The sequence below is a fragment of the Ambystoma mexicanum genome, chromosome 1q, assembly GCF_040938575.1.
Source record: "Ambystoma mexicanum isolate Mex_15411 chromosome 1q, UKY_AmexF1_1, whole genome shotgun sequence".
NCBI classification, from domain to species: Eukaryota; Metazoa; Chordata; class Amphibia; order Caudata; family Ambystomatidae; genus Ambystoma; species Ambystoma mexicanum.
This window is the reverse complement of record NC_090922.1, coordinates 1,029,314,103-1,029,341,843: the sequence shown is the minus strand read 5'-3', so window position 1 is coordinate 1,029,341,843 and position 27,741 is coordinate 1,029,314,103. Positions and strand designations below refer to the sequence as shown.

General features: G+C 49.6%; 1 protein-coding gene across 1 annotated transcript in view; it reads right to left on the bottom strand.

Annotated features, from left to right (window-relative positions):
* Positions 1-27,741, bottom strand: part of MCOLN2 (mucolipin TRP cation channel 2) — a 1,022,745-nt gene that overhangs the window by 433,768 nt on the left and 561,236 nt on the right. Inside the window, exon 8 of the mRNA XM_069641702.1 lies at positions 15,247-15,359. Within this exon, the coding sequence (XP_069497803.1) occupies positions 15,247-15,359 (113 nt within the window). The remainder of the gene's footprint in view (positions 1-15,246; positions 15,360-27,741) is intronic.

Below are 27,741 nucleotides of genomic sequence, written 5' to 3'. Positions count from 1 at the left end.
ATCGCTAATGCACCTGGCTAATGTTAAGCCCGATAAGAGCTGTTTTGATGTCAATAGTAACCATGGGCTCGAACGGTTTGTGTACTAGCGCAGCAAGGACCACACTGAGGTCCCACACAGAATTAGGTCTCGTGGTCAGCAGAAAAACACCTGGTCAAACCTTGAAGGTGTCTCTTTACCTCCCGGTTGACTGAGGAAAAGGACTGTACTTCTGTGTCCTAAGAAAGACATAGTATCAAGACAGACAAGGGGCCACAGGTTCAAGGGTGTTTATTGAACTTCAATAAGGGTTGCAAAAACACTGATCTAATCCTAATGCTAAAGATGGGAGCATGCTACGACCATCAAATAATAACAGTCCTTAGTGGTGTCAAAATAAAAGGGCCTATACTAATAAACCCATTGCCAATACTTGCCTCTAAATACAAATAGTGTGGGAAACAATGTTACTAAAAAGAAAGAAGTGTTTACAAAATGATACATCAGGGTTTTCAGGCCGCTGGCCTCCCTTCCCCCTTCCCCACGTTTTCAGCACAGTCTCTGGCTTCTCCAGAAGGAGGCTACAGTTCAATCTTTACCATAAGGGCCTTTCCATGCCCAAGTCTCTTCGCCTTTCAAAGTCTCTTCTTTCAGAGCGCTTGATGCGACAAATAAGAAGTTCTTTTCCTCTTTTGGATTTCACAAGTACTCAAATTCTCAGGTGATTAACTATTCACTTCGGATCCCCCTCAGCCAGGCACAGATCCCCTTTTGACACAATGTTCAACTTTTCGGGTGTATTCCTTGCACCCCGGATACCCCTCTGCCGGGCTCAGATCCTCTTTAACACACTATTCAATCAGTCTCCCTCTGCCGGGCTCGGACCAATTTCAAGTCATCAACTTTCTTTAACATCGAAGACTTTCAATTTTGCACAGGATTTTCCTTGACCCATTGCAGGACCACTTCGATTCACAATTCTTTGTCACTCTTTCGCTTTTGCCACCTTTCAGTTGGATACCTTACAGAGACTTTGGAATGAGCATCCAGGTGGTGCCATACCACTCTAAGGTATCGTAACTTGGCTTCAAAGTTGAATCACACATTTGTTCTTCAATTTTACTTGCAATGATTATCACATACGCTTCATACACTGTTCTCTTCAGCTTTCACTGTACAGTGCTGCCGTTTGCAACCTTGGCTTCAACACAGACCAGTTTGGTATTAGTCTCCCCAACTCACCGACTTCACTGGCACTGCTTTTTTTAGGAGCCAAGGACAGTACCACAGTGTAAAGAGATTCTCCCCGCCTTGACTATCAGCGTGGGAGAGCCCCGGGTAACTGACACATAATGCAAGATTCTTCAGCCTTGTTTCCTGATCTTACGTTTTCCACTCTCAAAGGTTCTTGAAAGTAACGGTTCCTCGCCGAAGAGGTCAAGGGCATTCCCTCCTTGCGATGCCCTTTAGATTTAACGTCTTTCGCCTTGTATTAAACTGCCATCTTGGAACTGCCGTTTCCTCATGTGTGTTACCTTGCTCTGAGTGTGCTCTTGTGTTAAGCCTTTTATCTGTGTAATGGAAGTCAGGTGTGTGTAATGGTCAGTAATTGCCTAACCCTGCCTGACCATTGTATTGAGACATGTCAGGTATATGGTGTTAGTCCATTTTCTCTTATAGCAGGCTGTCCGTGAGAAAGTGTTCAAGTTGGAAAGGGGGGGTTGAGTTCCTAAGTAATGTGTTACAGGGAAGGATATACCACGTCTTGCCATCTTTTGTCCCACTTCCACTCCTCGAAGACCCCTCACCCAGGTGATCCTCCCGCACTGGTCCACCCCCAGGAACTGGATCCAAAAAACGATGGTCATGTCCTGGCCACCTGGATGACAGATCCTCGGGGGACTAGCAGGTGAGACACCTTCAGGTTTCTCACAGTCCATGTAAGCTCCAACGGCCACCTGATAAGTGCAGCATTATGCTACCTGTATGCCAGTGCTGGCCAGATTTGCTGAAAATGACAGCACGTGGTTGAGGGAGCAGCCCACAAATCTACCCCTTCGTCTTTGGTCCAGCTGCAGAACCTTGTCCATTTGCTCTTGTACTGCAGTCTGGTAGATCTCTTGCTTGCCATCTGAATAATATCCATGCTGGACAGTGAAAGAGCCAGCTTCTGCATCTTCAGCTGCTCAGACACCAGGCCGAGAGGGCTAGGGACTCTGGCTGAAGGTGGATAACTGCACCCCCCAGCTGGTAGAGAAGCACCAGTCCCATTGCGTGTAGCAGAACCAGACCCAGAGCTCCCACCCTCACCAGGTCCGAGTACCAGATCCTTGCCAGACAGTCCAGAATCACTAGAATCATGCGACGCTGAGTTGCGTCGTGAGGTTCTCAGCACCCTCTGAATGATGCTGGAGGGAAAGCATAACACCACAAGTCGCTCCACACAATTTGAAGTGCATTCCCCAGTGATGCCCTGCCCTTATCCATTCAAAAAGCAAATTGTCTGCATTTGGCAAAAAGGTCGACGTCCAAGTGACTCCAGCCCTAGAAAAGGGTCTAGAAGACTCTGGGCCACAACTCCCACTTGTTGTCCATCTGGAGTCTGCTGTGGCCGTCAGCCTCCTTGTTGCTCTACCCTGGCAGGTGGACAGCACCGAGATGGATTCCCAGATCTGAACAGTCAGGTTGCACAGAGCCAGAGACCTTGCGCCCTCCCCCCCTGCTTGTCGATATAAAACATTGAGGTGGTATTGTCTGTTCTTATGAGCACCACTGTGCTCTTTATGGGCAGGAGGAAACCCTGCAAGGCCAATTTGATGGCCGTCAGTTCCAACACATTGATGTGTTCCTCCTGTTGGTGTGACCACAGGTTGAGGACTGAAAGGGTGTCTAGCGTAGCCGCCAGCCCTCCCATGAGGAGTCTGTTGTGACGACTGTGGTCAGATGAGGCTGGCGAAAGCGTACCCCCTTCATGTTTTCCTGTTGCCTCCACCAAATCAGATATGGTGGGAGATGGAGCGGTTCAGAGACTTTGTCCAACTGGGAACCTTTCTCCAGGTCCCAGCTTGCTGCCAGATGCAACTGCAGCCTTCTCATCTTCAACCTGGCGGATGGCACGGCCAGGATGCACGCCATCATGAGGCCCAGTAGGATCTGATACTACCAAGACGAGATAGTCTCCCTGTCCAGGAAATGGCTGGTTGCCACAAGGATAGCTTTGACCAGTTCTCGAGTCGGGCAAATCCTCTGACTCATCGTGCTCGGTGCCAGGCCCAGGAATATCAGACTGCGTAGGGGTGAATTCCAACTTGGTCTGATGCATAGAAAACCCCAACAGATACAGTAATTCCAAAAGGCTGCCAGAGGTGCCCTGGACTGCCCCTTTCGAGCTACCCCTGATGAGTCAGTCGTCTAAATAGGAGTTGACGTGGTGAACCCCTGATTCTAAGGAGCGCCGCCACCATGTTCATAATCCTTGTGAACACCTGAGGCACCGAGTTGATGCTGAAAGGCAGCATTCGGTACTGGAAGTTATGTCCCATGACCGTAAAGTGCAAATTTGCCTGTGAGGTACACAAATAGGGACGTGTAGGTAAGTGTACTTCAGGTCCAGGGAGCACATGAAGTCTCCCTGGCAGAGACTCTCTGTGATCTACGCAGGTGTGATCATCTTAAAAAAGTTTGAGAGGGAGAGACAAGTTCAGAAAAGACAGGGCGAGAACCACCCTCATCCCAGCCTGGTTCTTCCTGGGGATGGCAAACATTGTGGAATTGTACCCAGAGCCCCTTTGCTTCTGGGGAAATTGTTCGATAACTTGAATTTATCAGAGGGAGAGAACTTCGACCCCCAGGGAGGAGGCACCGGAAGACTATAACCTCCTGAAACCACAGACAGATCCCAGGGTTCTCTTATTAAGGATCGCCACTGCAGCTCATGGAGAGCCAGCCTGCCCCGTACTGGAGAGGGATAGACCCGGCCGCCACCCTCATTGTTTTTTGGGAGCTGGAGGTCGAGGTGTAGGAGGGGGACTGATAAAACCTATGTGCTGTCTGCTGTTGCTTACGCCGCTCTAGATTCAGAAATCTGTTGGGTTGCCCGGCCGGGTGATCTTGAAATCCCTGGAATCTGCCAATGAACTGTTCCAATGGTCTGAATACCCTTGAGGGCTAAACTGCCTTGCTGCTGGACTTAGACTTGGCGGTCTCTGAAACAGCCTTTTTCTTATTCAATTCCATCTGTCGAGGAGTGAAACAGATCTGCGCCTTCAAAAGGAAGGTCTAAGATCCTCTCTTGCACGTCTGAGTTGAACCTCGTGGCATGCAAGTCCCTATAAAGATCCCCCTGGCTGCCGTTTCAATGTGCTCCACTGTAGAATGTAATCGTTGCATCCAATGGGAGTCCATGGAGTGATTTCAGAGCTGGATAGATACGATCCCAGGGCTTGAAGCCAATGACAAGCCTCGCAGTCCTGTTCAGGATTAGTTGCAGAGGGCGGAGAATAGAGGCGGGTAGATTTAGAAAGAGGCTGTTACAATAGTGCAACCTAGAGTGAACCAGAGCTTGGGAGACAGTGAGCATCTGGGGGAAGGGAAGGAAAGGCAGAGTACCTATGATGAGGTACAATAGGAGGTTTGACTTTTTAGAGACATCAGATATGTGGGCGCAGAAGGAAGTGCAGAGTCAAGGATGACCCCAAGGTTCTTAGCCTCACAGGTGGGGGTAGGACGACGGCCAAGGGAGACTGGCCAGAGAGTGAGGGAAAGGTGAGAGGCACGGAGCATCGAGCACCAACCATCCTGCTATGTTTTGCAGTACTGGCAGATGCTGGTTTTGAAATGCAGGTTGTCCCAAGTATATTCCATTGCAGTAGTCAAGCGACCCCATAAGGAACAAGTTACTTACCTGTAACTGTTGTTCTCCAGCATGAGTCTGGCATGGATTCCCATGCTCATGAATATTCCCCGTCGTCAGGCTGGGAATCCTCGGTAAAGAAAAAATCAGTATCAGTTTCATTTCTGATCTGTCTTTCGTAGTAGTAACCAATCACTGATCTCTGCGTCGTACTGACCACAGCCAATGACTGCCCTCTACCTAATCCCCGCCTCTGGCAGCCATCTTCAGATTTGGTAGCACGTGAAGTGGCAGTATGACCAAGTGAAGAGCCGCAGAGGGGTAGGCGGGAGGGTTAGCATGTGAATCCATGCCAGACCCATGCTGGAGAACAACAGTTACAGGTAAGTAACTTGTTCCTCCTCCAGCATGGGGTCTGGCATGGATTCACATGCTCATGAATATAAGAATAGATAGCAGTACACACATGCACAACCACGGGGGGGTGGCAAAAGGCTCAACATTAAGCAATACAAAAAACTCAACATTAAGCATCTCTTACCTCCTCACCAGGCTCACCTTAAGCGAACAGTTTGCACAGCACTGCTTGGCCGACCCTGGACTCCTCCCTGGAATCCCGATCGACGCAGTAGAATCTCGTGAAGGTGTGCGTCAACCTCCACGTAGCAGCCCTGCAGACGTCCAGCAGGGGCACACCAGATAGGAACGCCGTAGGAGCAGCGATCGCTCTGGTCGAATGGGCTCTCGGACGGCCTGGCAGAGGTCGGTTAGCCAACCGGTGACAGTGCATGATGCAGCCAGAGAGCCATCTGGAAATAGAAGACTTTGAGAGAGCCTTCCCTTGATTCACAGGTCCAAAGTTCACGAACAGCTGTGATGTCCTCCGGAAACTCTTTGTGCGGTCCACGTAGAACTTCAGCGCTCTAGCCACATCCAGCGAGTGCAAAGTCCTCTCGACCGGCGACGAAGGAGACGGGAAGAAAACAGGTAACACCAAGGGCTCGTTAAGATGGAAGTCCGACGGCACCTTGGGCATAAAGGAGGGGTGCGTCCTAAGCACCACCCTCGAGGCATGGAAAGTCAAGTACGGTGCCTTGCAGGATAGGGCCTGGATCTCTCCCACTCGTCGTGCGGAGGTAATGGCCACCAGGAACGCAGTCTTCCACGACACAAACTTCATCGGTGTGGAGTGCATCGGCTCGAATGGGGGCCCCATGAGCCTGGTCAGCACCACGTTAAGTTCCCACACCGGGGCCGGGGCCTTCACCGGCGGGAACGACCAGAACAGTCCTTTCATAAACTCTTTTACCAGTCGATGGGACCACAGGGACGTCCGTCCTGTGGTTCTGGTATATCTGGAGATCGCCGCCAGATGAATCTTAATGGAGGCATGGGCTAGCCCAGCCTTTGCCAGCGATAGCAGGTATGGCAGCACTTGAGGGGCCGTAATCCGTAGGGGGTTGATCTTCTGTGCTCGGCACCAGATAGAGAACCTATTCCACTTATGACCGTAGCATTTGAGAGTCGAGGACGCCCTGGCTTTTGCAAGAACCTCTCTGCTATCGGCCGGTATATCGTAGCCTCCAAACTCTAGCGCTGCAGGAGCCAAGCCTGCAGGTTCAGCGACGCCGGGTTGTGGTGGAAGATGGCGCCTCCTTCTCTGGAGAGAAGGTCCGCGTCCGCCAACAGCTTGATGGGAGGGGACGTTGACAAGTCCAGAAGGTCCGGGAACCAGATCTGCCTCGGCCACGCCCGTGCGACGAGGATCATCCTGCACCGGGACCTCTTGAGCTGGCTGATGAGTCGAAGCAGCAACGGCAACGGAGGGAACGCATACAGGTATAGGCCGTTCCAGGGGAACGAGAACACATCGCCCATGCTTCTCGGCTGGGGAAACCTGCTGGCGAACCTCTTGCACTTCGAGTTCGTCGCTGTTGCAAACAGGTCGATTTGGGGTTTGCCCCATCGTCGGAAGAGTTGATCCACCTGACCTTGGCGCAGTTCCCACTCGTGACACGCGCGCAGCTCCCTGCTGAGCGAGTCGGCAATGGTGTTTCTTTCTCCTGTCAGGTGGAAGGGAACCAGGAACATCCCCTGGGCGACCGCCCAGTGCCACAGAACCTGTGCCTCCTTCGATAGGGCTGGGGATCTGGTGCCTCCCTGCTTCCGTATGTAAAACATTGTCATGGTGTTGTCCGTGAAGATCCGCACCACCTTGCCCTTGAGAGACGGGAGGAACGATTTGAGAGCCCAGAACACGGCTCGGAGTTTCAGGACGTTGATGTGCAGGAGCCTCTCCTCCGGGAGCCAGAGGCCTCTTGCGTGGAGATCTCCGGTGTGGGCGCCCCAACCTTCCAGGGAGGCATCCATCGTCACAGTCTCCTGGTACGCCGGCGTCTGAAAGTCCTTGCCCGCCGTGAGGTGCGCTTGAACGCCCCACCACTGAATCGCCCGCCCGAACACCTCGTTGATGGGGACCCTGTCTTCGAAGGTGCCCGTCGCCTGCATCCAACGGGCGTCGAGAAATTCTTGAAGAGGGCGCATCCGTAGTCTGCAGAGGCGCACCAGGTAGATGCAAGAGGACATCATCCCCAGGAGGGACTTGATGGACCTCACCCTGGCCACGTCCGTGGCTAGCAGGCGCTGCACTTTGCCTAGAATGGTCTTCGTCCGTTCTTCCGACGGGGCTGCCAGGCGCCTCACTGTATCGAGCTTCGCTCCCAGAAACAGGGCCATCTGCGACAGCACCAGGTGGGACTTTGGGTAGTTTATGGCGAATCCCAGGTCTGTGAGTAGCTGGACGGTCCTCGCAGTGTGTTCGACGGCGAGTTCCCTCGTCCTTGAGCGGATGAGCCAGTCGTCCAGGTAGGGGTAGACATGAATCCCCTGCAGGCGCAGCCGCGCCGCCACTGGCGCTAGGCACTTGGTAAAGACCCTGGGGGCCGACTTCAATCCGAACGGCAGTGCTCTGAATTGGTAGTGGCGTCCCTGACGAACCTGAGGAACTTTGTGACTTTTGAGGATGGGAACGTGGAAGCATGCATCCTCCAGGTCCAACGACGATAGAAAATCGCCTTCCTCCAGCTGTCCCAGTATGTGCTGGAGGGTGACCATCCTGAACTTCTGTGATCTGATGAACTTTTTCAAACGACGAAGGTCCAGGATGGGGCGCCAGCCGCCCGTCTTCTTCCTGACGAGGAAGTACCTTGAGTACACCCCGGAGCCCCGGAGCCCCGGAGCCTCTTCAGGACAAGCTCGATGGCGCCTTTCCTGAGCATCGCCCGTGCCTCCAACAGCAGTTGCGGGACGGGATTTTCCTTCCTGAGCACAGGTGGAACATGAGGGCACTTCTTCAGGAATTCGATAGAGTGTCCTCTTGCCAGGGTATCCAGCACCCAACGGTCGGTGGAGATGGACTTCCACACGCCGACGAAATTCGTCAGCCGGCCTCCCACCGGGGGTGCTTTGGTGGGGGCCTGAGACCACGGCCGGTTCAGTCCTGCTTGGAGGTGGTGGCCTTGCCGCCCTGGCCACCTTGCCGACGGCGGCGGGGCGTTCCCTGCTTGCCGCGACCCCTGTAGGCCTCCTGAGACGAGGAGCGTGCCGCCTGGCGGTAGGACGAGCCACCGCTGGATCCCTTGGAGGCACCCTGTCTGCCTCCGGAGCTCCGAAAGGGCCGTCGTTGCTGAAGGGCTCCTAGGGCGCGGGCTGTCTCCGTGTCCGTTTTTATGGCTTGGAGGGAATCGTCCACCGCCTTCCCGAACAAGTTGCTGCCGTCGAACGGCATGTCCAATTCCCTGGTCTTGACGTCCTGACGGAAGTCGGTCGCCCGGAGCCAACCCTGTCGTCGTAGGCAAACACCGTTGCCCAGCTGGCGGAACCCGGTATCGGCAATATCGGTTGCCACCGTTATGGTGTGGTCCGACGCCACCTCGCCCTCTTGCAGTATTTCCAGGGCCTCGGACCTCTTGTCGTCCGGCAGGAAGTCCAATATGGGGGCCAGCTTAAACCAGAGCTCCCGGTCTGGATGGCAGACAAAACGTTTGTTCATTTCCAGAAAATGTGACACCTGTGTTTTAAATATCGTCTCCATGTGTCATCAGCACTGGCAAAAGCAAAATGGGGTGGTAATTAGCTGATACAGATGGGCCTAGATGTGGCTTCTTTAAGAGCGGAGTAACCAATGCAGGTTTCAGTAGACAGGGAATCGCACCAGATGGGAAAGAGTGCTGAAGAGCAGCCTTAAACACTGGTATAATGGTTTGAGGTGATTTCTTGAGGATATGGAGGGGAATGGGATTGACTGGGGAAGCAGACTTCAATTTGTGGAATGCCGACATCACCCTATTGTCAGTAACTTGTTCCAGTTTCCAGGGTTCCGCAGATTAATCCTGGTGGGACGACTATCCCTAGGAGGGGGCCTTAGAACCATTCTGAACATCAATGGCTATCGATTGTTGAATTTTGCATATTTATTCTGAGAAAAAAAGCGCGAATGGCATCACATTGAATCTGGAACCCATGGAGAAGGTGTCCTGGTGGGGATTGTGAGAAACCAGAAGGTGTCTCACCCGCTAGTCCCTGCGGATCTCTCTCTACGGTGGCCAGGGCATGGCCATTGCCTTTGGATCCAGACCCTGGGGGTGGACCAGTGTGGGAGGATTACCTGGGTGAGTGGTCTTCGGGGAGTGGGACACCAGATGGCAAGACACGGTATCCCTCCCCTGCAACACCTTTATCCGATCCTACCAGGTAGGGTACGTGGGAAGCTTGTTCCACCCCTTCCCCCCTTCACTTGCCCAGCCCTTTCACATGGACAGCCCACTCTGGGAGAAAACAGACTCACACCCGAGCAGTTCACCTGACATGACCCAATACTAGAGAATACATAGTCTCTCAAAATAAACCTGGAACACCGTTGGTTTCGAATTCACTTTAAAACCTGACACGAGAGCAGACCCACAGGTACGCTAACTTTTTACTTTACCATTTAACCAGCACATGTGATTATCCCGATGATTTGCAGCTTTTTGAACAGAACATGAGGACAGCCACATTATATTGGAGTAAATGAATGCCCATATTTGAAAAAGGCACAAGATGCCAAAACACGTGTAAAAAGGATTTACCCACAGTTGTGGATTGAGATTTTATCAGAATTGACCAACATATAATGAAAGTTTTAAAGTGAATTTGAAACCAACTGTGTCGCAGCTTTCTTTTGAGAGACTACGTATTGTCACTTAGTGGAAGTTTCTTTTCCCCTCCGGTTACTCTCAAAAGCGCAACACTTTACGCTAACATATTGAGAACTGAGTCGATGGGCATAACAGGTTGACATACAAAAAAGAAGAAACCCTACAAAGCGAGTAATGTCCCAATAGTATGGACAGGCGAGGTCGGGCAAAATTGACAATTACTCGCACCTAATTCCATTACACTTCCTCACACGAATAAAAGGCGGAGCACGACAGCACACTGAGCAAGGCAAAGCACATGAAGGTACAGCAGTTTCGAGTTGGCAGCTGAACGAGGGGAGAAAGACGGCAAAGCACAAAGGGTTCGTAAAAACTGAAGCACACTTGACCTTTTCGGCAAGACGCTGTTACTTTCAAGAAACCTTCAGGGCAGAAAGCGTATGGTCAGGAAACCAGGCTGAAGAATCCTGCATTGTGTGTCAGAATTACTGAGGGCCCTCCCGCGTAACTGAACAAGGCGGGAAGGAGCAGCAGACGCCGTGGTATCGGATTTTGCTCTAAGAACAAATGGCAGAAATCAACACAGCTGGTGAGTTGGGGAGACCAATGCAAGACCGGTCTGTGATGAAGTCAAGGTTACAAGCAACATTGTATAACGAGCGCTGCAACCAACATTGTTAAACGTGTGATGAAATACGCTTGTAAAGCTAAACTGCTGATGAATGTTTGAACTTGAGAAGGAAAGACGCGATACAGTTGATGGAGTGAAATACAATTGTGTGAAGTGAATCAAAGTGGTCCTGCGACGGTCTAAGCAAAACCCATCGAACATTCGAAAGTCTTCAATTCTGATATCAAGAGGATCTGAGCCCGAACAAGGGGGATCCGTGGTGCGAGCCCAAATGAGGGAGTCCAGTTGTGAACTTGTACATGTTAAAATCCTGACAGAGGAAAGGAACTTTTCTGTTTTGTTTGTTACATCCGGCCCTCTGCAATAAGAGACCATCATTATGGAGAGACTTTGGCGGAAGGCCCTGATGCCTATTATTTGAACTGTTACCTCATGGCCAAGAAGCTACAGTGTGTGCGAAGCTCACACATGCCCCCTTACCCCGTGCTGAAAACGTGGGGCAGGGAAGCCAACTGCTCAACTATCCTGCCATATAATTTCTTGAACACTTCTTTTGCATACATTGTTGTCCCACACCTTTTTTATGCTCCCATCCTTAGATTTAGGATTAGATAGGCATTCAACCAACCCATTTGAAGTTCAACAAACACTCTTGTACTGTAATCACTTGCGTCTGCCTTCACTGTTTGATACCATGCCTTCTTTACAGGGTGGAGCAGATAAATCCTTTGCAATCCTAAAATGTCTCGAGGAGCAAGCTGCCGAGGTGATATGATTAGCATAAAAGCCAGACTTTGCTTCTTTGATCAGCCCACGGTACAGGTGCATTCCGTGTCCATAAGCTAATTTAGCTTGAGGTGCGTATCCCCTGCGCCATTGTCATTCCGCCTGGCGGCATGTGTCCTGAGGGATAACACTTCTGCCAGAACCCCCAATTCCAGTACTTCTCACTGGGGTGGTGGTACACCCAAAACCTCTGCAAGCCCCTCCATGCAATCATGCAATGCACTGATGGATGCTGAGATCTCGAGTTCCTCTGCCTCATCCAAATCCTTGTCCCCCTGTTCTGCGTCTGCTACATGCGGTGCTTCTCCCTGTACCGCCTGCGCCTGGAGTCGGGATATTAGCCAAAGGGTGCGCCGGACGTTGATCCCCTTCAGTTGTCTGGGTACCAACCTGGACTCCTGCTTCCACCAAGGTGGGGTCTGAGTGGGCTGTGCTGGAGGCGGCAACACCTTTAGGGCAGTTGTCGGCAGCGGCTGTAGAACAACCTCCTTAATCAATGATTTTAGTAGGCCCATCATCTGAGGCAACTTCATGAGTCCTATTAACCACTCAAAGAAGGAATCTTCACACCAAGCAGTTGGCAGGATGGCCGGCACAGTGGGAGAGCCCACCGTTGATGCCCGTCGATGAGGTGCGGCCCTGTGCGCCGTGGAGCCCTTATGGGTATACCTCAGGGCTGTGGACATTAGAGGGTATGTGGTGCACCATTGTACATTCGCCACCGAACATTCTACCCTCAGTGTAAAGTCAGGGCTCCATGGGGCCAAAGCCTGCTCTGCAGAGCTGCTTGGGTCTGGGCTATGGTGATCTGTGTGTGCAGCATCACGCCCGGGTGCCATCTTGTCACTGGCCCCCAAATTGGGTACAGGGTTTTAAGGAATGCACAGGAACGAGGACTCCGGTGTAGGGCATGCAACCCTAGACCCCGAAAGGCATTCGAGCGGAGCTTCAGTGTCAGAAACAACCTCGGGAGTGGTCCCGTTAGGCACACTGCCCTTGGACTTGCACATGGTAGTCAGTTTAGTAGTAAGTAAAGGTGTCCCCTTCGGACCAGGCCTGGTGTCGGAGCAAGATTGCCCTTCGGGATGAGTCCCAGTTCTCAGGAGAGCCCAACAGCCCCTCGGTCAAAGGACTGGTAGCTTCTGAAGCCTCAAGATCTAGGGTGGTGCAAGGGTCCCTTAAACCCCTCCCGCGCGGAGGATTCCCCAGAAAGGAACGCCCCCCCCTTGCGAAGTGCCTTGAAAGGTAAACTTGAAGATGCTCTTACCCTACCCACCTTGATCCTACAGTGCACAAAGTCCTTAAGGTGATCTGAGGGCAACGCTGTGAGGATCTCCCTCCAGCGTGCCAACTGGTTCTTTAATGACTGCACAGTGAGGGAGTGGCAGCCGCGCAATCTTTCCACCGGTGGTCCGCACCTAGCCACTGGAGACAGAGGGTATGCATCTGACGTGGGGAAAGAACCGTTGCATGCCGCACACCTGCCAAAGCCAACATGCGCCAGGGAGGCAAGGCACCGGAGGCCGGTGGAGGTTACGGGAAAACACAGCAGGGAACGGTGAAAAAAAAATGGCACACTTCTCAAAGCTTGCTGGAAGATGGTCTGATCCTGTCAGCGTAGAGAAGGGAACTGAGGCTACGCTACAGCAGCGTGGTCCTGCCTGTAGCCGCGCCTATAAATTTAAAGAGGAACTGCTCTTTTCTGGAAGAAAAAAGGTTCCGGTCCCATCCAAAGGGAGGGACGCCCATACATTATGGAGCAAAGGGGAACTTCTCTTCCCGACATGGTTTTAAACTATGGCAGGCAAATTGAATTCCTCCAGCGATTACCTGATTGATCAATTGGGAGCTGCTGTTTTCCTCTCCACGATTGATCTGACCAAAGGTTACTGGCACCCGTCCATCCGAAGGACAAGGAGAAAACCGCTTTCTCCACCTCTGTCTAACATTTCCAATTCAAGGTTTTACCCTTTGGACTTCAGAGCACCAGCCACATTTCAAAGGTTAATGGACCAAGTCCTTCGGCCATTTTCCTCTTTTTTTGGCCCTTTTATTGAATAATTATTCATAGTGCATCATGGGAAGAACATATGTACCATCTCTATTTATTCATCAGAGCCTTAAGGAAAGCCAGCCTTACCGCAAACCTGAAAAAATATCACTTGGCACAGTCGGCAGTCAAGCACCTCGGTTTCTTTGTAGGAAATGGGCTTGTTGAACCCCAAAGTGAAAAAGGCGAAGGCTGTGCAATAAACCCGAGTACCCAAAACAATGAAATATCTGACAGCCTTCCTAGGGTTAGTGGGGCATTGTAGATCGTTAATTCCCAGTTATTCCTCTATTACCTCAAGCTTCACTAATAAACGTAAGAACGCAGATGTTCAAAAGATGAAAGAGAAAATGTTATACAGTGAGCGCCAGTACTAAAACTGGCCAATTTCAATAGGAATTCATTTTACAACCAGATGCCTCACATGTTGGGCTAGCAGCTGCTCTTTCTAAATCACGATGGCATCAAAAATCTGATTCTTTATGTTAGCCGAAAGCTACACCCTAGGGAAAAGAACTATGCCACAATCGAGCTTGTGGGCAGTGTCATACTTAAAATACTATCTTACTGGCAGAAAGTTCAGACTGGGCCTTTGCTAATTTTGTAAATCAATATGGTTAGAAAGGTTTATAGTGATTTTTTCGAATGCCATTATCTCGAAAACATTTTGTCGAAAAAAAATGTGCAGGTTTCTTTTTTTTTTTTTTTTTTTTTTTTTAAATGGGGGGGTTCCCCCTATATCCCCTGTTTTTTTAAATACTTTCTTTTTACTTACAAACCCAAAAAAGACAATAAAAAAATAATACATTCGGAAACAAAAAAATTCGATGAAATGTTTGAGATCATTGCATTTCGAAAAAAATGCATTCGAAAAAATGACCGGATCCCGTTTAGAAAAGCAATAATAGATCTACATTTGCAAATCAATATTTTAATATAAACCCTCTAAAAAGTAGATCAATGTGTCATTGAAAGAGATGAAGCTGTAATGCAGTCGGAAATGGGTTGGTAGATGTGTGCATACGTCTGTGGTGATCACCATTCGTGGATCGGGTGCTAATGACTAATGAAGATGCTGGAGTTGCGAATGTACTTTCCATTTGTTTGGGAAGCAAATCTGTGTGCACTCACCATATAGCAGAGCATGATCCAGGGGTATCTCTCAAAGTATTGGGCGTGCATAGGATAATGTCCATCTTGTAAAAACGGAACTCTTTCAAGAAGTTGACCGGAAATGTATTTTTTTGGATGCCTAGTGGTGGCGCTTGGCTATGGAGCAGGGCCTACATTTTCAGTGAGCCAAAGACAAATCTGAAATTAGCAGTAAAGAATTGCTGATTTCCCAAAATAGTTCATCTGATGGCTTGGGATTTCTCACCTACACGCAGGAGTAAAATCAAAGGATTCATAGTGACTACGCCTTGCACTTCCACAGCAGTCGGATTCCACAGCAGTCGGATTCCATAAGAATCCCTTAGAAAGCGCCCCCAGGCAAAGCGTAATTTGCAGGCAGAGTTTTATTTCTCACAAATCTAGTGTAAAAGTGATTTTACCTCGATTTACTCTTCACGATTATACTCCCCTTCCTGTTCACAACTGCACGCAGGAGACCAACAAAATAGGGGCCCACCTGCATTCAATCACCATATCTTTAAAATGACGCCCGTTGTCCTCCATTTCGTATAAAACATTCATGCAGAAAACCAACAAAATGAAGTAATCACAGAGCAAGTGAATCTAAACTACTTACTCTCTGCAACTTGAAAGCGAGGATAATCGACCGTGTGCAAAGAATCAAGGACGTCAGGCAAGTTAGGATGACAAATCCATCAAAAACCAGATTATTTTGCGTATTCTTTTGAACTAAACAGAAAAAAACAATACAAATGTTAAATGCAATTTGTATAAACCATAGCGCCTACTGAAATCACCAATTCATTCTGATGCAAAGTGCATTCGCCGAGTCCATGGACATATATGTGCAGCAGACAATCTAAATACACCTTGAACGCAGTGTCCCATATATCTGTTATGGCCGGCTCATTTTTAGGTTTGGCCCATAGGTGTCGCTAACGGGGCCGCCTAGTCTAGGAGTGTTAAGCGAGAAGGGTGGATACAATGCACAGTGCACTGGCTCTATCCCTACCCGCCCGAACTCATGGCATGCAGTTATTAGCAGCATTCCTCGCATCAAGTATGACATGGTCCACGTAGGCCATTTGATGCGGTCATTGAGGGGCTCGATTTCTTATTCTCTGACCGGTCTCATTAAATTGATTTGTGTGATGCCCACTTGAATTTAAAAGTGGGATCGGTAGGATGCACCCCTAAAAAGTTATACATCTGGCTGTTTGCTAATTCCCTGTCAAGGCTCGTCCATTAAGGTTTCTGATGGTTTTCGGGGCCATTGAGGTTCATATTCTGGGTGAGAGTGTAATGAAAACAAAACCTGCCCATGGAGATCGAATGGAGATCTAGAAACACGTGAACAGAAGACAATAGTTGGTTTTAAATCAAAAAGGATACCTACTCATGTTCTGATTAACAACCAATGGCATTTTGGGGCAGTTTCACGGCAATTTCTATTTGTGATGCTGCTCAGAAAAGACACTAACAAGTTTGAGCCTGTCTTTTATTGTCATATGTATTAGACAAGCATACATTAAATAGGTGGCATGACTTAACATGACATGCTTCTTTATTAAAGGGAATTGATTTGGATCGTCATTAAGCGTAGTATTTTGTTCTTGTTTCATATAAAGCCTGTGCCATATGATGCAATGATAAGGTTCATCGAAGGAGAGCTTATTTATTGTTATTGTTATTTTGCACTTATATAGCGCCTTATATACCATTGGTATGGTCTGAAGGCGCTGGTAGGTTGAACGCCCTTGGGAACCGAAGTTCAGATCAGTAGAGAGAGTAGGGAGAGTCAAAAGGTGCGTGTGTGCGCCGGATATGTGTGCAGCTTGTGCGGTACACATGTAATAGCTGATTCTTATTGATAGGTGTGGTGGTTGAGAGATCAGGAGAATGTGTTCGTTCTGGCAGGATTTATCCGGAACGGATGTGGCTGCATTAGGCCTGAGGAAAACGCCTGGCTGGGGTGTGAGACCAGCAGTGTTTACATAGAATGATGTGGAGTAAGCGGTGGATGTTCGTATGGGAACAGTTATACCGAATGGTGTCATAGTATCTCTGTGTTCTAGTTGAGTGGTGATGTAAAGGAGAGAGTAAGCGTGGGGTGTGGTAAGAATGGTTATATGCTCTTTCAATGTGCAAACTTCTAAAATCACTTTCCCAGAGAGGCTACCGGGCGAACTTCTAAGTACAATTTTCCATACAGAGGCTATTGGGAACGTTTCTAAATTCAGTTTATCAGCGAGGCTACTAGGCACACTTCTAAGTGTAACACTCGCGGAGGCTATTGGGTACACTTCTAAATGCAAATTTTCACAGAGCGTCTACTGGGCTACATTTCTAAGTTCAATTTTCCAGAGAGGCTATTGGGAAAACTTCTACTTGAGACTTTCCAGGGTGTCTATTGGATACACTTCTATAATCAACTTTCACAGATGCTATTGGTAGCACTTCTAAATGCAGCTTTCACAGCGTGGCTAATGGGCACACTTCTAGATGTAGCTTTCACAGAGGATATTGGGCCCATATCTAAATTCAATTTTCCACAGAGAGGCTACTGGGCGCACTATTAACTTCATTTTCCTGCGAGGCTATTGGGGATACTTCCAAATTCAGTTTTCCAGCGAGGCTATTAGGAACATTTCTAAATTCAGTTTACCCGGGAGGCTATTGGGCACACCTCTAAATGTAACTCTCATTGCGGCTAATGGGTACACCTCTAAATTTCACAGAGGGGTTGTTGGGAACACTACTAAATTCACAGCGAGGTTATTGGGCACACTTCTAATGGAACTTTCCAGAGTGTCTATTGGGTACATTTCTAAATGCGGCTTTCCAGAGTGTCTGTTGGGCACACTACTGAATGCAAATTTTCACAGAGTGGCTATTGGGCTCACTTCTAAATGCATCTTTCACAGAGGATCTTGGGCACACATCTAAATTCAATTTACCAGAGAGGCTATTGGGCACATTTCTAAGCTTGACGGAGAGGCTGTAAGGCACACTTTCTAAATGCAACTTTTACATGCTACCTTTCACAATTCCATCTAAGAGTGGACATGCTAACTTTCACAATTCCGTCTAGGAGTGGACATGCTAACTTTCACAGTTCTAGAGTGGACATGCTAACTTTCATAATTCCGTCTAGGAGTGGACATGCTAACTTTCACAGTTCTAGAGTGGACATGCTAACTTTCACAATTCCGTCTAGGAGTGGACATGCTAACTTTCACAGGTCTAGAGTGGACATGCTAACTTTCATAATTCCGTCTAGGAGTGGACATGCTAACTTTCACAGTTCTAGAGTGGACATGCTAACTTTCACAATTCCGTCTAGGAGTGGACATGCTAACTTTCACAGTTCTAGAGTGGACATGCTAACTTTCACAGTTCTAGAGTGGACATGCTAACTTTCATAAATTCCGTCTAGGAGTGGATATGCTAACTTTCACAATTCCGTCTAGGAGTGGACATGCTAACTTTCACAGTTCTAGAGTGGACATGCTAACTTTCACAAATTCCGTCTAGGAGTGGACATGCTAACTTTCACAGATTATGCAATGTACAGTAGCGATAACACTATACAGAGGTAGCGTCTACAAGTATTGGGAATGCCATGTTGAGGTTTAATGGATTATTAAACCATTAACAGAAAATAAAACCAACATTGTTGGAACCTGAACTCGCCCTTTTGTTTTAGATTGTCGTCAACTTGAAACATTGGGTTTTGTTTGCATGTTGTATGTGTGCTTGTCTGTACCACTACATAGCATGTGAGTGTTAGTTATTGTACAGTGTAAAAAGTAGTATAAAAATGTCAAGGAACATTTTTAAACATGGTGCAGTGTCCCACCTTGCAATGGGCAAACCAGTGCTGCTCAGAGACTAACGCTGCATTACAAGGATCAGTCAACTCGCTGCACTAGTGACAGCAACAACAACAAATGGTGCTTCTGAGGTTCACGTGGGCTTGTTTAGTGAGCACCACGAGGCAATCTAGTACCTCTAATGTCTGCGTGTGTTCTCTTGAGGGTGGGGGTGGGGGAAACATGCAAAGTGATTCTGAATTTTGGGCCGGGCTGCCCCATAGGAAAAGGTAAAGTGTCTCGGATTCTGATGTCTGAGCAGGGTTGCCAGATATCTGCTGAAGAGAAATGAGAAGGCCTTGGATGTCCGCGAGTGGGGTACAACTATGGCGCCATTCTACATGGTTTACTCCAGGGCTTACTATGGTGTTTATGTGCCATGTTGATGGAAATTGACACCTACGCTACCAATCTTTTACGCACGTAATACATTTTTCTAAGAGGTGTGGTGAATTGGGTTCCTTAGCTTCCAGACAACGTCAAAGCTTTATTTAGGGCATTTAGGGAAGGATGGCAATATTAATCCCCAAGGGTTGTGGTTTTCCAGGATTCAAGAGTTACCTTTCTGAAGGGACAGTGTATTTGAGGGCCATATGTGACCGTACCCTGCCTCGAGGTGGGCACTAATTGAGAGTGACCATGGCATCCTCCCAATACTTCCCTCTGGCCCATCTTCCAATAGCTTGGAGACACACACGGCCCCTTGGTCGGCCCACTAGGTGTCCACTAGGGGAGGGCCATCGCACTTGGATCCCGACCCTAGGGCCTGACAAGCGAGGGAGGATCACCTGGGCAAGGGGCCCTTAGGGACCGCTGAAGGAACGCCCTCTGGTGAGATGCTGTATCCCCTTTTCTGCGATACATGCTACTCGACGACCCCTCACTCTTTATAGGATGTTGCCACCACAGTCCCATTCTACTCCAGTGCTTTCCTTTAAGAAAAGGCAGGTGAAAACCAATTCATCCACAACTATAAATCTGTTCCCGCCTTTCTGACAATAACCTGCCCTCCTCTCTTTAGTCGAACACTACACATCCCATAATCCCTGTCCTTTTGTCGATAAAACTTTTCTTAAATATTCTGCAACTCATTACATTTCCCAGAATCCCCTTCATTCACTGTCCTTCAAAAACTGCGAAGAGGAGGCAGCAACAAGGAGGCATAAGGATTACCCGTAGGAATTCCTGGGCCATTAACTCCTATGGACGACCGCCATGTTGCACCACTAACGTGGACAGAGGGTCAGGCATTCCTTTCCAACTACTCACACCTGAATCGAATCACTACTCCCAGGCAGTACAAGAGGCGGAGCAGGAGAACACACTTAGAGCGTGTTGGGGATGCTGAAAGGTGCCCGGAGCCAGAGGAAGAACAGAAGAGCTGCAGAGACCCTGGGAGACCTGAACGAGGAGAAAACCACCCTGAAATTGGCCCTGTGAATCCATGAGAGACTGCATTCTGGCGAGGGAGGGCACCTCCAGAAGGCAAGACCAGGGGCAGCCGGGGATGCCTAGAAATACCCACAGCAGGACTCCTCCCCTGGGCCAGTGTCAGGGCACAGGGCGTGGGCGTGTGCATGCAGGGTGTGGGATTGGGGTTTTCAGGGATATTTTGAAGGCTCCAGGCAAAGACTATTAAAGAACAAAACAGGAAAAAAGGAAAAGGTTCCAGCCTTATAGGAGGCTTCTCTGCCATCTTTGCAGGAAAAAGAACCTGCAGACTACATCTCCGAGCAGCCTCCAGGCCAGGAACTACATAACACCCACGCTGCACACGCATGCACAAAAACTAAAGCATGGGGCTTGTGCTCAAGGATTCAACCTGAGCAGACGCATCGGCAGGAGCTCCAGCCAAGGGGAGTAGCACGAGGAGCGTAGCCCCAAGGTAACTTAATTACGACCCCACGCAGGCACCAGATAAGTACCGCTAATGCTAAGGGGAAAAAGCAAGGCCTAGAAAGCCACGCGCATCCCCAGGAAAGCAGCTCTAAGAAAGGGGAGCGCAGAGCACCAGGGAGGAACACAACGCATCGAGGGGCACGCGCAGGGGGCAAAGCCCAGACCAACCATGTCCCCTGCCCCAGAGAAAAGCTAAGTGCTTAGCGCATGCTTTGGTAGAAGCAATTCCACAGCCACAGTAGTTTTGTCCCGCAAGCACGTCTTGCATGGTAAAGACATAGCCACGTGAGGACATTATCAAATTTGCATACTTGTAGCCACGTTCGGTGAACCTTAGTTGCAGGTTCCGACTTCTTGCTTTCAGCCACGTGCGGCAAACCTTAGCTGCATGGTTTGTTTTCACACGTTCAGCCACGTGCGGCTAAGTACTGCAGCTGCACGTTTAGAGTCACTTGTGGCAGGAGCAGCCACGCTTGACAGTTGGCATGAGCAGTCACTTAACTTGGGGGAGGGGGGGGACTCAGACGTTTGCTTTGATTTAGATTGCATGTACCGGTAGAAACCTGCTTGGGGGTGTCACCGGTTCTAGCTGCAGGCACACCTGTATGCCTCGTGAGTCACGTGTAATCAACACGCAGATCACTAATACAAGCTCTCTCTGCAGCATTTGAACTGCTCCTGATACCGGACCTGAGAGTATGCAGGCAGGAGGAAGCACTCACAACCAGAGCTAAGTGCCTTTCTGGTTACTTTGTATTGTGTGTCAATGCTGTGGGGAATGTCTGAATTTGTGTGTGTATGCTCATATTGTACAGTTAAGTTTACCCGGTGTTCCCATTACCCATCCACTACCCCTTTCCTAGCCCTCTTTCTGGTTACCCTCTGCACCAGTAACTATCCAACCATTGGGCCTCATTACGAGTTTGGAGGTAGCCATGCCGTTTTTACCAGCATGGCTACCCCCAAACCCTGGTACGGGTCCCGCAAAATGGGAATAACCAGGCCATTCTGACCTTTGCGGGCCGGGTAATTCCCATTCGCGTCACCCGGTACGTCCCCATTCCCATTTGAGCCCCCATAGGGCTCAATGGGGAGGATGGTAACAACGGACCCGTTCATAACGGGTCCGTTGCTACCATCCTGTTCTGCTAGCGGGTGCCGCTCTGCACGTCTGGTCTGACCAGGCGTGAAGAGCGGCCATGCGAGCAGAACTCGTAATTTGGCGGTAGAGTGATACGGCGCCGGCAGTACTACCGGCGCCGTTATCACTCCTCCCAGGGTCGTAACAAGGCCCACTGTGTCCCTAACCCTCTTTCCCTGCTGGGGTCTCGGAAGCTTGTGTAAGCTTAGTCTTGCAGGCGCCAAGACCAAAGTGGGGGTGGTTGGTTCGTACCACTCCTGCGCCTGGAAGCTTGAAGCCGTGACAGCCAGTCCGGTGAACCCAGGTCTCTGAGGGACAGCAGAAGAGAGCCTGACCTCAGAACATTATCCCCATTGAGCTCCTGCAGCTCCCAATGTCAGAAAATGCTGTTTTGGTGAGCTGAGAAGTGGGAGCAAAAGCCTGACGGTGCATTCTGGAACTAGAAGTCCCAAAACCCTTTTTGTGGATTGTGAACTTTGAAAGGAGGCTTGAGCCTGGCTGAGGGAAGCCTTCTTGGTGAGAAGATAGTGAGCCTTGTAAGAGGGTCCAAACCCGGCAGAGGTAGGCCCTTTATGAAGCTTGGCAGACGGTTCAGAGCTTGGCAAAGGGAGACCCCTTGTGGACTTTTGGAGAGAACATTTGGGAGCAAGGTCCGATCCTGGAACAGGGAGCCCCCTTGTGAACCCTAAGAGGAGTCTGAGCCCGGCAGAGGGAGTCCCTTGGGAAATTTGTGAGTAAAATTGGCACCAGAGACAGAGTCTCTGGCTGCTGCCCCTCTCCTGAACAAGGAAAGTATTGAACCAAGATTATGGAAACTGCAAGTACCAAGAGGCCTTAGTGGAGGCTGACATGAGGTGTCAAAGTGGTCATACGAGGGTGTACAGTCATAGGTCTTTGGCACATAGTGGAAGCAAAGTGAACTGTGTAAATGGGGCAAGTGTGCATCTAGCTGAGGGATACTTTCAAATTAAGGTAAACAGTAACCCATTCAAGAACATTGTGGTGATAAAATTGTGTGAAACCTGACTGGGGAATTAAGGGAAAGCCTGACTTGGGGAAGAACCTAAAGGGTCTCGAATGACTCTGTTGCACTATGCTAAAATGACAATGTGAACCCGATGGAGGGATACCAGGAGAAAGCGAAGGGAACTGAATCCTGCATTGTGATAAAGCTAACTGAACTGTGTGTGGTAAATGTGAACCCGGCTGAGGGATGCCTGCGAATAAGGGTGAGCATTAATACACCCGTGAACATTGTGATGACAAGTGTGAACCAGACTAAGGAAGTTCGACATTGATTGGTTGGTCTGAGCCCAACTGAGGGAGGCTAACGTTGAGAGAAGGATCAGAGCCCGGCTGAGGGGAATGCAAGGACGAACATTAATCACCCGATGTGAAGATTAGCAGAAGGACTTTTGTTAATGGCATATCAGGACCTCTGAAGCAAGAGACTTTGAATGAAAGGGACTTGGACACAGAAGGAAACGATATTGAGAAAAGGAACTTTAACCTCGTGCCGGAGAAGCCCAGGAGTGTGCTGTGCTCAAGAGTCCTGCCTTGTCCCATGCTAAAAACGTGAGGAGGGGAGACCTTGACCATAACATCTTTTTTTTTTTTTTGTAAAGTATTTTATTGGTTTTTTCAAGAAAGTGAGAAACATTACAAACTTACAAGTGTGGTAATAAAGAAACGATACAACAAAAAAAAAAGTAACGTGAGAACAACCAAAACAACAGCAGTCTACATATAGCGTTAATTATGAGATGTTTGGTGGCAAGTAAAAATTATAGTTCCGATGTTACAGGAAGCGAGGGGAACAGATTCGGGTAATACCATCTCTGTATCAGTATGAAAAATCGGGTGTTGTAGGACGCTACAGTCCCTCAGGGAGGCTTATAGTCTGCCTTGAAGCGCATGTCACTCAGGAGGGCTTTCCAGGAGTCCAGGGTTCCCCTTGTGGCTTCTCCGCTGGTTGTGATCCCGTCTTGCCAGGCCCTGGTTTCAGCAGTCGTCCATCTCGCCAGTTTGCTCAGCCACCGAGCATGGCTGGGGCCCGCTGGAGTCTTCCAGGCCATCGCTATTGTTCTCTTGACCAAAATGCATGAGATGTCCATTAGTTTCACCAAATGTTTAAATTTGCCCGGTCTAGGATATATACCTAGCAGGCACTCTCCGGGCGTCCAGTCGTATCTTACCATGGCAGCTTCTGCGCAGGATTGTTTGGCTTTGAACCAGAGTGATTTCACTTTAATGCAGGACCAGAACATGTGGATCATGTCTGCCTTGTCATTTCCGCACCATGGGCACGTCGGGGGTATTTTCGGATTGAATGAGGCAATCCTGTGGGGAGTCATATATGTCCGGTAAAGGACATTCAGCTGTATTTGTCCGAATCTGGAATTCCGGGACACTTTCTTGGGGTAGATCAGTGCTCTCTCCCATTCCTTGTCAGTAAGTGGTGATTCAAGATCTGCCTCCCATTTCGCCTTTAGTGCCTGACCTTTGGGGTTAGGCTTGTCTATGAGTCTGTTGTAAAGTCTGGAGACTGGTCTCCATCCATCTGAGAGGTCGTGCATTTCCTGTAGCAGTGGGTCTGGGGTGGGCTCTTCCGGCCAGCTGTTCCACTGCTTCTTAGCGATCTGTTTGATCCTGTGGTGCCAGAGGAACTGGCCCTTGGATAGTCCTTCAATGTTCTGTAACGACTCGAAGTCCCTGAATTCCCCATCAGTGAACATGTCTCCCCATGTATATATGCCTGCTTCCTCCCATCTCCTGGGAGTGGGAAGTTCCGCCTCCGACTTGCACACATCCACCATTATGGGGTTATCCGGTGAGTACGGATGTTTCACTTGCCTTATGTGACAGGCCCTGGCCCATATCTGCCTGCCCAGCTTGACAATCAGCAGAGTTTCGGGAGGTAGCCGAGGGGGAAACCATAGAGTTTCTTTGGGGATTAAGTTTGTGGAAGATTGCCTGAGTAGTTCCAGTTCGGCCGATGTGTCATCAGACAGCCACTTCGTAATGTGACTAAGCTGGGCCGCCAAGTAGTAAAGGTGAAGGTCTGGGAGTTTTATTCCGCCTTCCTTATGTGGGAGAGACAGCGTGGCCAGTGTGAGCTTGTGTCTGCGCGGGCCCCACTAGAAGTCCTTGATGATGGCCTCTAGTGTCTTGAAGAAAGGCGGGCGAACGTAGTGGCAAATATTGGCAAAGAAATACAGGAATCGAGGAAGGATTATCATTTTGGCAATCGCCGCTCTACCCACCATTGACAGTGGTAGTTTGGACCAAAATTTGATTGAACGCCGAAGGCCGGTGACTGCTGCTATAGTATTATGTTCGTGTGTGAGTAGCGGGGTGTGACCCACATTGATTCCCAGGTACCGGAACTTGTCAGGTTGCCACTGTATTCCAATAGGCGGGAGGTCGTCTACTGCAATGCCCCTCAGGCTAGCTAGGGGGAATGCAGTTGATTTGTGTCTGCTGAATCGTATCCCTGAGTACCTTGCATAATTGTCGAGAACTTCTAGCGTTGTGGGTGCGTTGAGCTCAGGGTTCCTCAAGTAGAGAAGTACATCATCCGCGTATAATGAAATTATGTTGTAAACGTTGCCCACCTTAATGCCCGCATCAAAAAACTGTTGGCGAAAGTATATGGCTATTGGTTCTAGGCCCAATATATACAGCATGGGCGAGAGTGGGCACCCCTGTCTCGTGCCCCTTTGTATTGCCCAGGATCCCGAGACAATTCTGCCTGTTTTAACCCTTGCCATTGGCGAATTATAAAGTACCTGGATCCATCTGATGAAGCCCGCACCAAAGCCGAAGCCCCTCAAAACCTCCACAAGCCACTCCCAATAGATAGAGTCGAAGGCCTTGATGGCATCAAGTGACAGTATCGCCAGGTCCTCCTCTCGGTCGTGGGTTTCGGCCATGATGTGTTGTAGTCTCCTGAGGTTGGCCGTGGTGTTGCGTCCTGGGACGAATCCATTTTGATCTTCGTGAATTATGGATCCTACCACTCTGGCGAGTCTGTTGGCTAATATAGAAGTGAGGATCTTGCTGTCGTAATTCAGCATGGCCAAAGGTCGATAAGAATCACAATCGGTGGGTGACTTGTGCGGCTTGAGCATTGGAATAATTATGGTCTCTTTCATGGTGTTGGGCAGGATGCCATTTGTGTAGGCTTCTTGATAAACTTCATGCAGGATGGGGGTGAGAATGGGTTCGTAGGTCTTGTAGAATTCGGGCGGGAGACCATCACTGCCGGGGGCTTTGCCATTAGCGAGCGATCTGATGGCCGCTGTCACATCTTCGGAAGTGATTTCCGAGTCCAGGTCCTCCCTCTGCTCGCTGGAGATTTGAGGGAGGCCTATCTCCTCCAATGTTTCGATTAATTCTGCGGCGGGCACCTGGGACTCGTGGGCATACAATTTGGAGTAGAACTTAGCAAAAGTCTCGTTGATCTCCATCTGCGTCTTGTGTGTTGCTCCTTTTTCGTCCTTTATCTCCATTGGCAGGTGTTTAGGGTGTTCCCGCTTGCAGAGCCAGGCAAGTAATCTGCCGGGTTTATCAGAATCGCTGTGGGATCTGGCGGTATGTGTTGCGAAGTCAAATTTCTCCAGTCTGACCCATGATTCCTGACATTTTATACGGGCTGTTTTAAGGATCTTCTCGGACTCTGGGGAAATGTCAGGAACGGACTCTAGTCTTGCGATCTCTAATTCCTGGGCCTCAAGAGAGGACTGTAGTTGTCTGCGGGTTCCGCCCGCTCTTGAAATGATTTCTCCCCTGGTAACCACCTTCATGGCCTCCCACAGTGTGGACCAGGTAGCCACCGATCCCTTATTGATTTCGACATATTCCTCTAGCTTCTCAGCAAGGTCCTCTCTGAACTCCGGATCATCCAACGCTGCTGTAGGCATCCTCCACATGGGAATTGGAGGTTTAGGTCCACGCAGCTGCCAATGCATGGCGAGCGGGGAGTGGTCGGAGATCGATCTCCCCAAATAGTCAGTGGATGTGGCCAGTGGAGATTGTTCCTTATCAACAAACAAGTAGTCGATCCTTGTGTGGACGCCATGTGGAGCTGAGTAGTGTGAGTAAATTCTGGCCTCTGGATGTTGCACTCTCCAGATGTCTACCAGGTTGAGCTGGTCGAGTGTTTCCGTCAAGGAGGTGGATGCGGGATTGCTTGGCTGAGGAGGAGGGCGCGATCTGTCCTTGCTTAAGTCCATGACGCAGTTGAAGTCTCTCCCCCACACGAAGGTCCTGCCTCGGTGTTGTGCCAGTCTAGCACTCAACGTGCTTAAGTATGACGGGATTCCATGCTGCGGAAAGTATGTGTTAATGAAGCACACTGGGGTTTGTTCTATGGTGCCCCACATTGATGTATATCTCCCTTCCTTGTCAGAATCCCAGCCTTCTAGCTGGAAAGGCACATTCGGGTTCACCCATATCAGTACGCCTCTCGCATATTTGGAGTAAGGAGACCCCCTCGTGGCCCCATCCCATCGATCTGTTAACTTAGACATGGAGTCCGCTGTAAGGTGGGTCTCTTGTAATAGCGCAATCGAGACCTTCTTCCTCATGAGGTAGGACTGTACGCGGTTCCTTCTGAGGTATGAAGCCATTCCCCTCACATTCCATGTCATCACAACAAGTTGCGACGCCATCGGATCGGTGTTCTGAATTCGTCTTGGAGTTCTGGCCCGCTGGCCTGGTGGCACAACGAACCACAGATGGCGTTCTGCGGGCGGGGGGCCCCTGGTTCATGAAGTCTTGTGTCGTAACTTGCCACCATCTTGTACTTTACCAACATTGATGATTCGTAGACTGCAAAACCAACTAAACTAATAACATAACACAAACTGGTGCGCCCAGCGACTACAACACTGTCGCGGTGCTCAGGCGCTCTCGAGCCGTCTGAACCCATCCGGGAATCGGGCGTGAGCTGGGTCGGGCGGTGAACTGGCCCAATTGGATTTTCTGCTGGGGGTAGGGTTGGTGCGAGGCGGCAGGGCTGTGCGAGGGCCGCTTCCGTAAGTTAAACTGTTGTTTGGATTACCTGCTGGGGTCCGGTTACTGGTGGTGCGAGGAGACTCTGGACTTAATCATCATTCCGAGGAGGATCCTTGCCATCGGCTAGGTTATTATCTTCTAGCCACATATTGGCCGCCTCCGGGTTTTCGAGAAATATCGC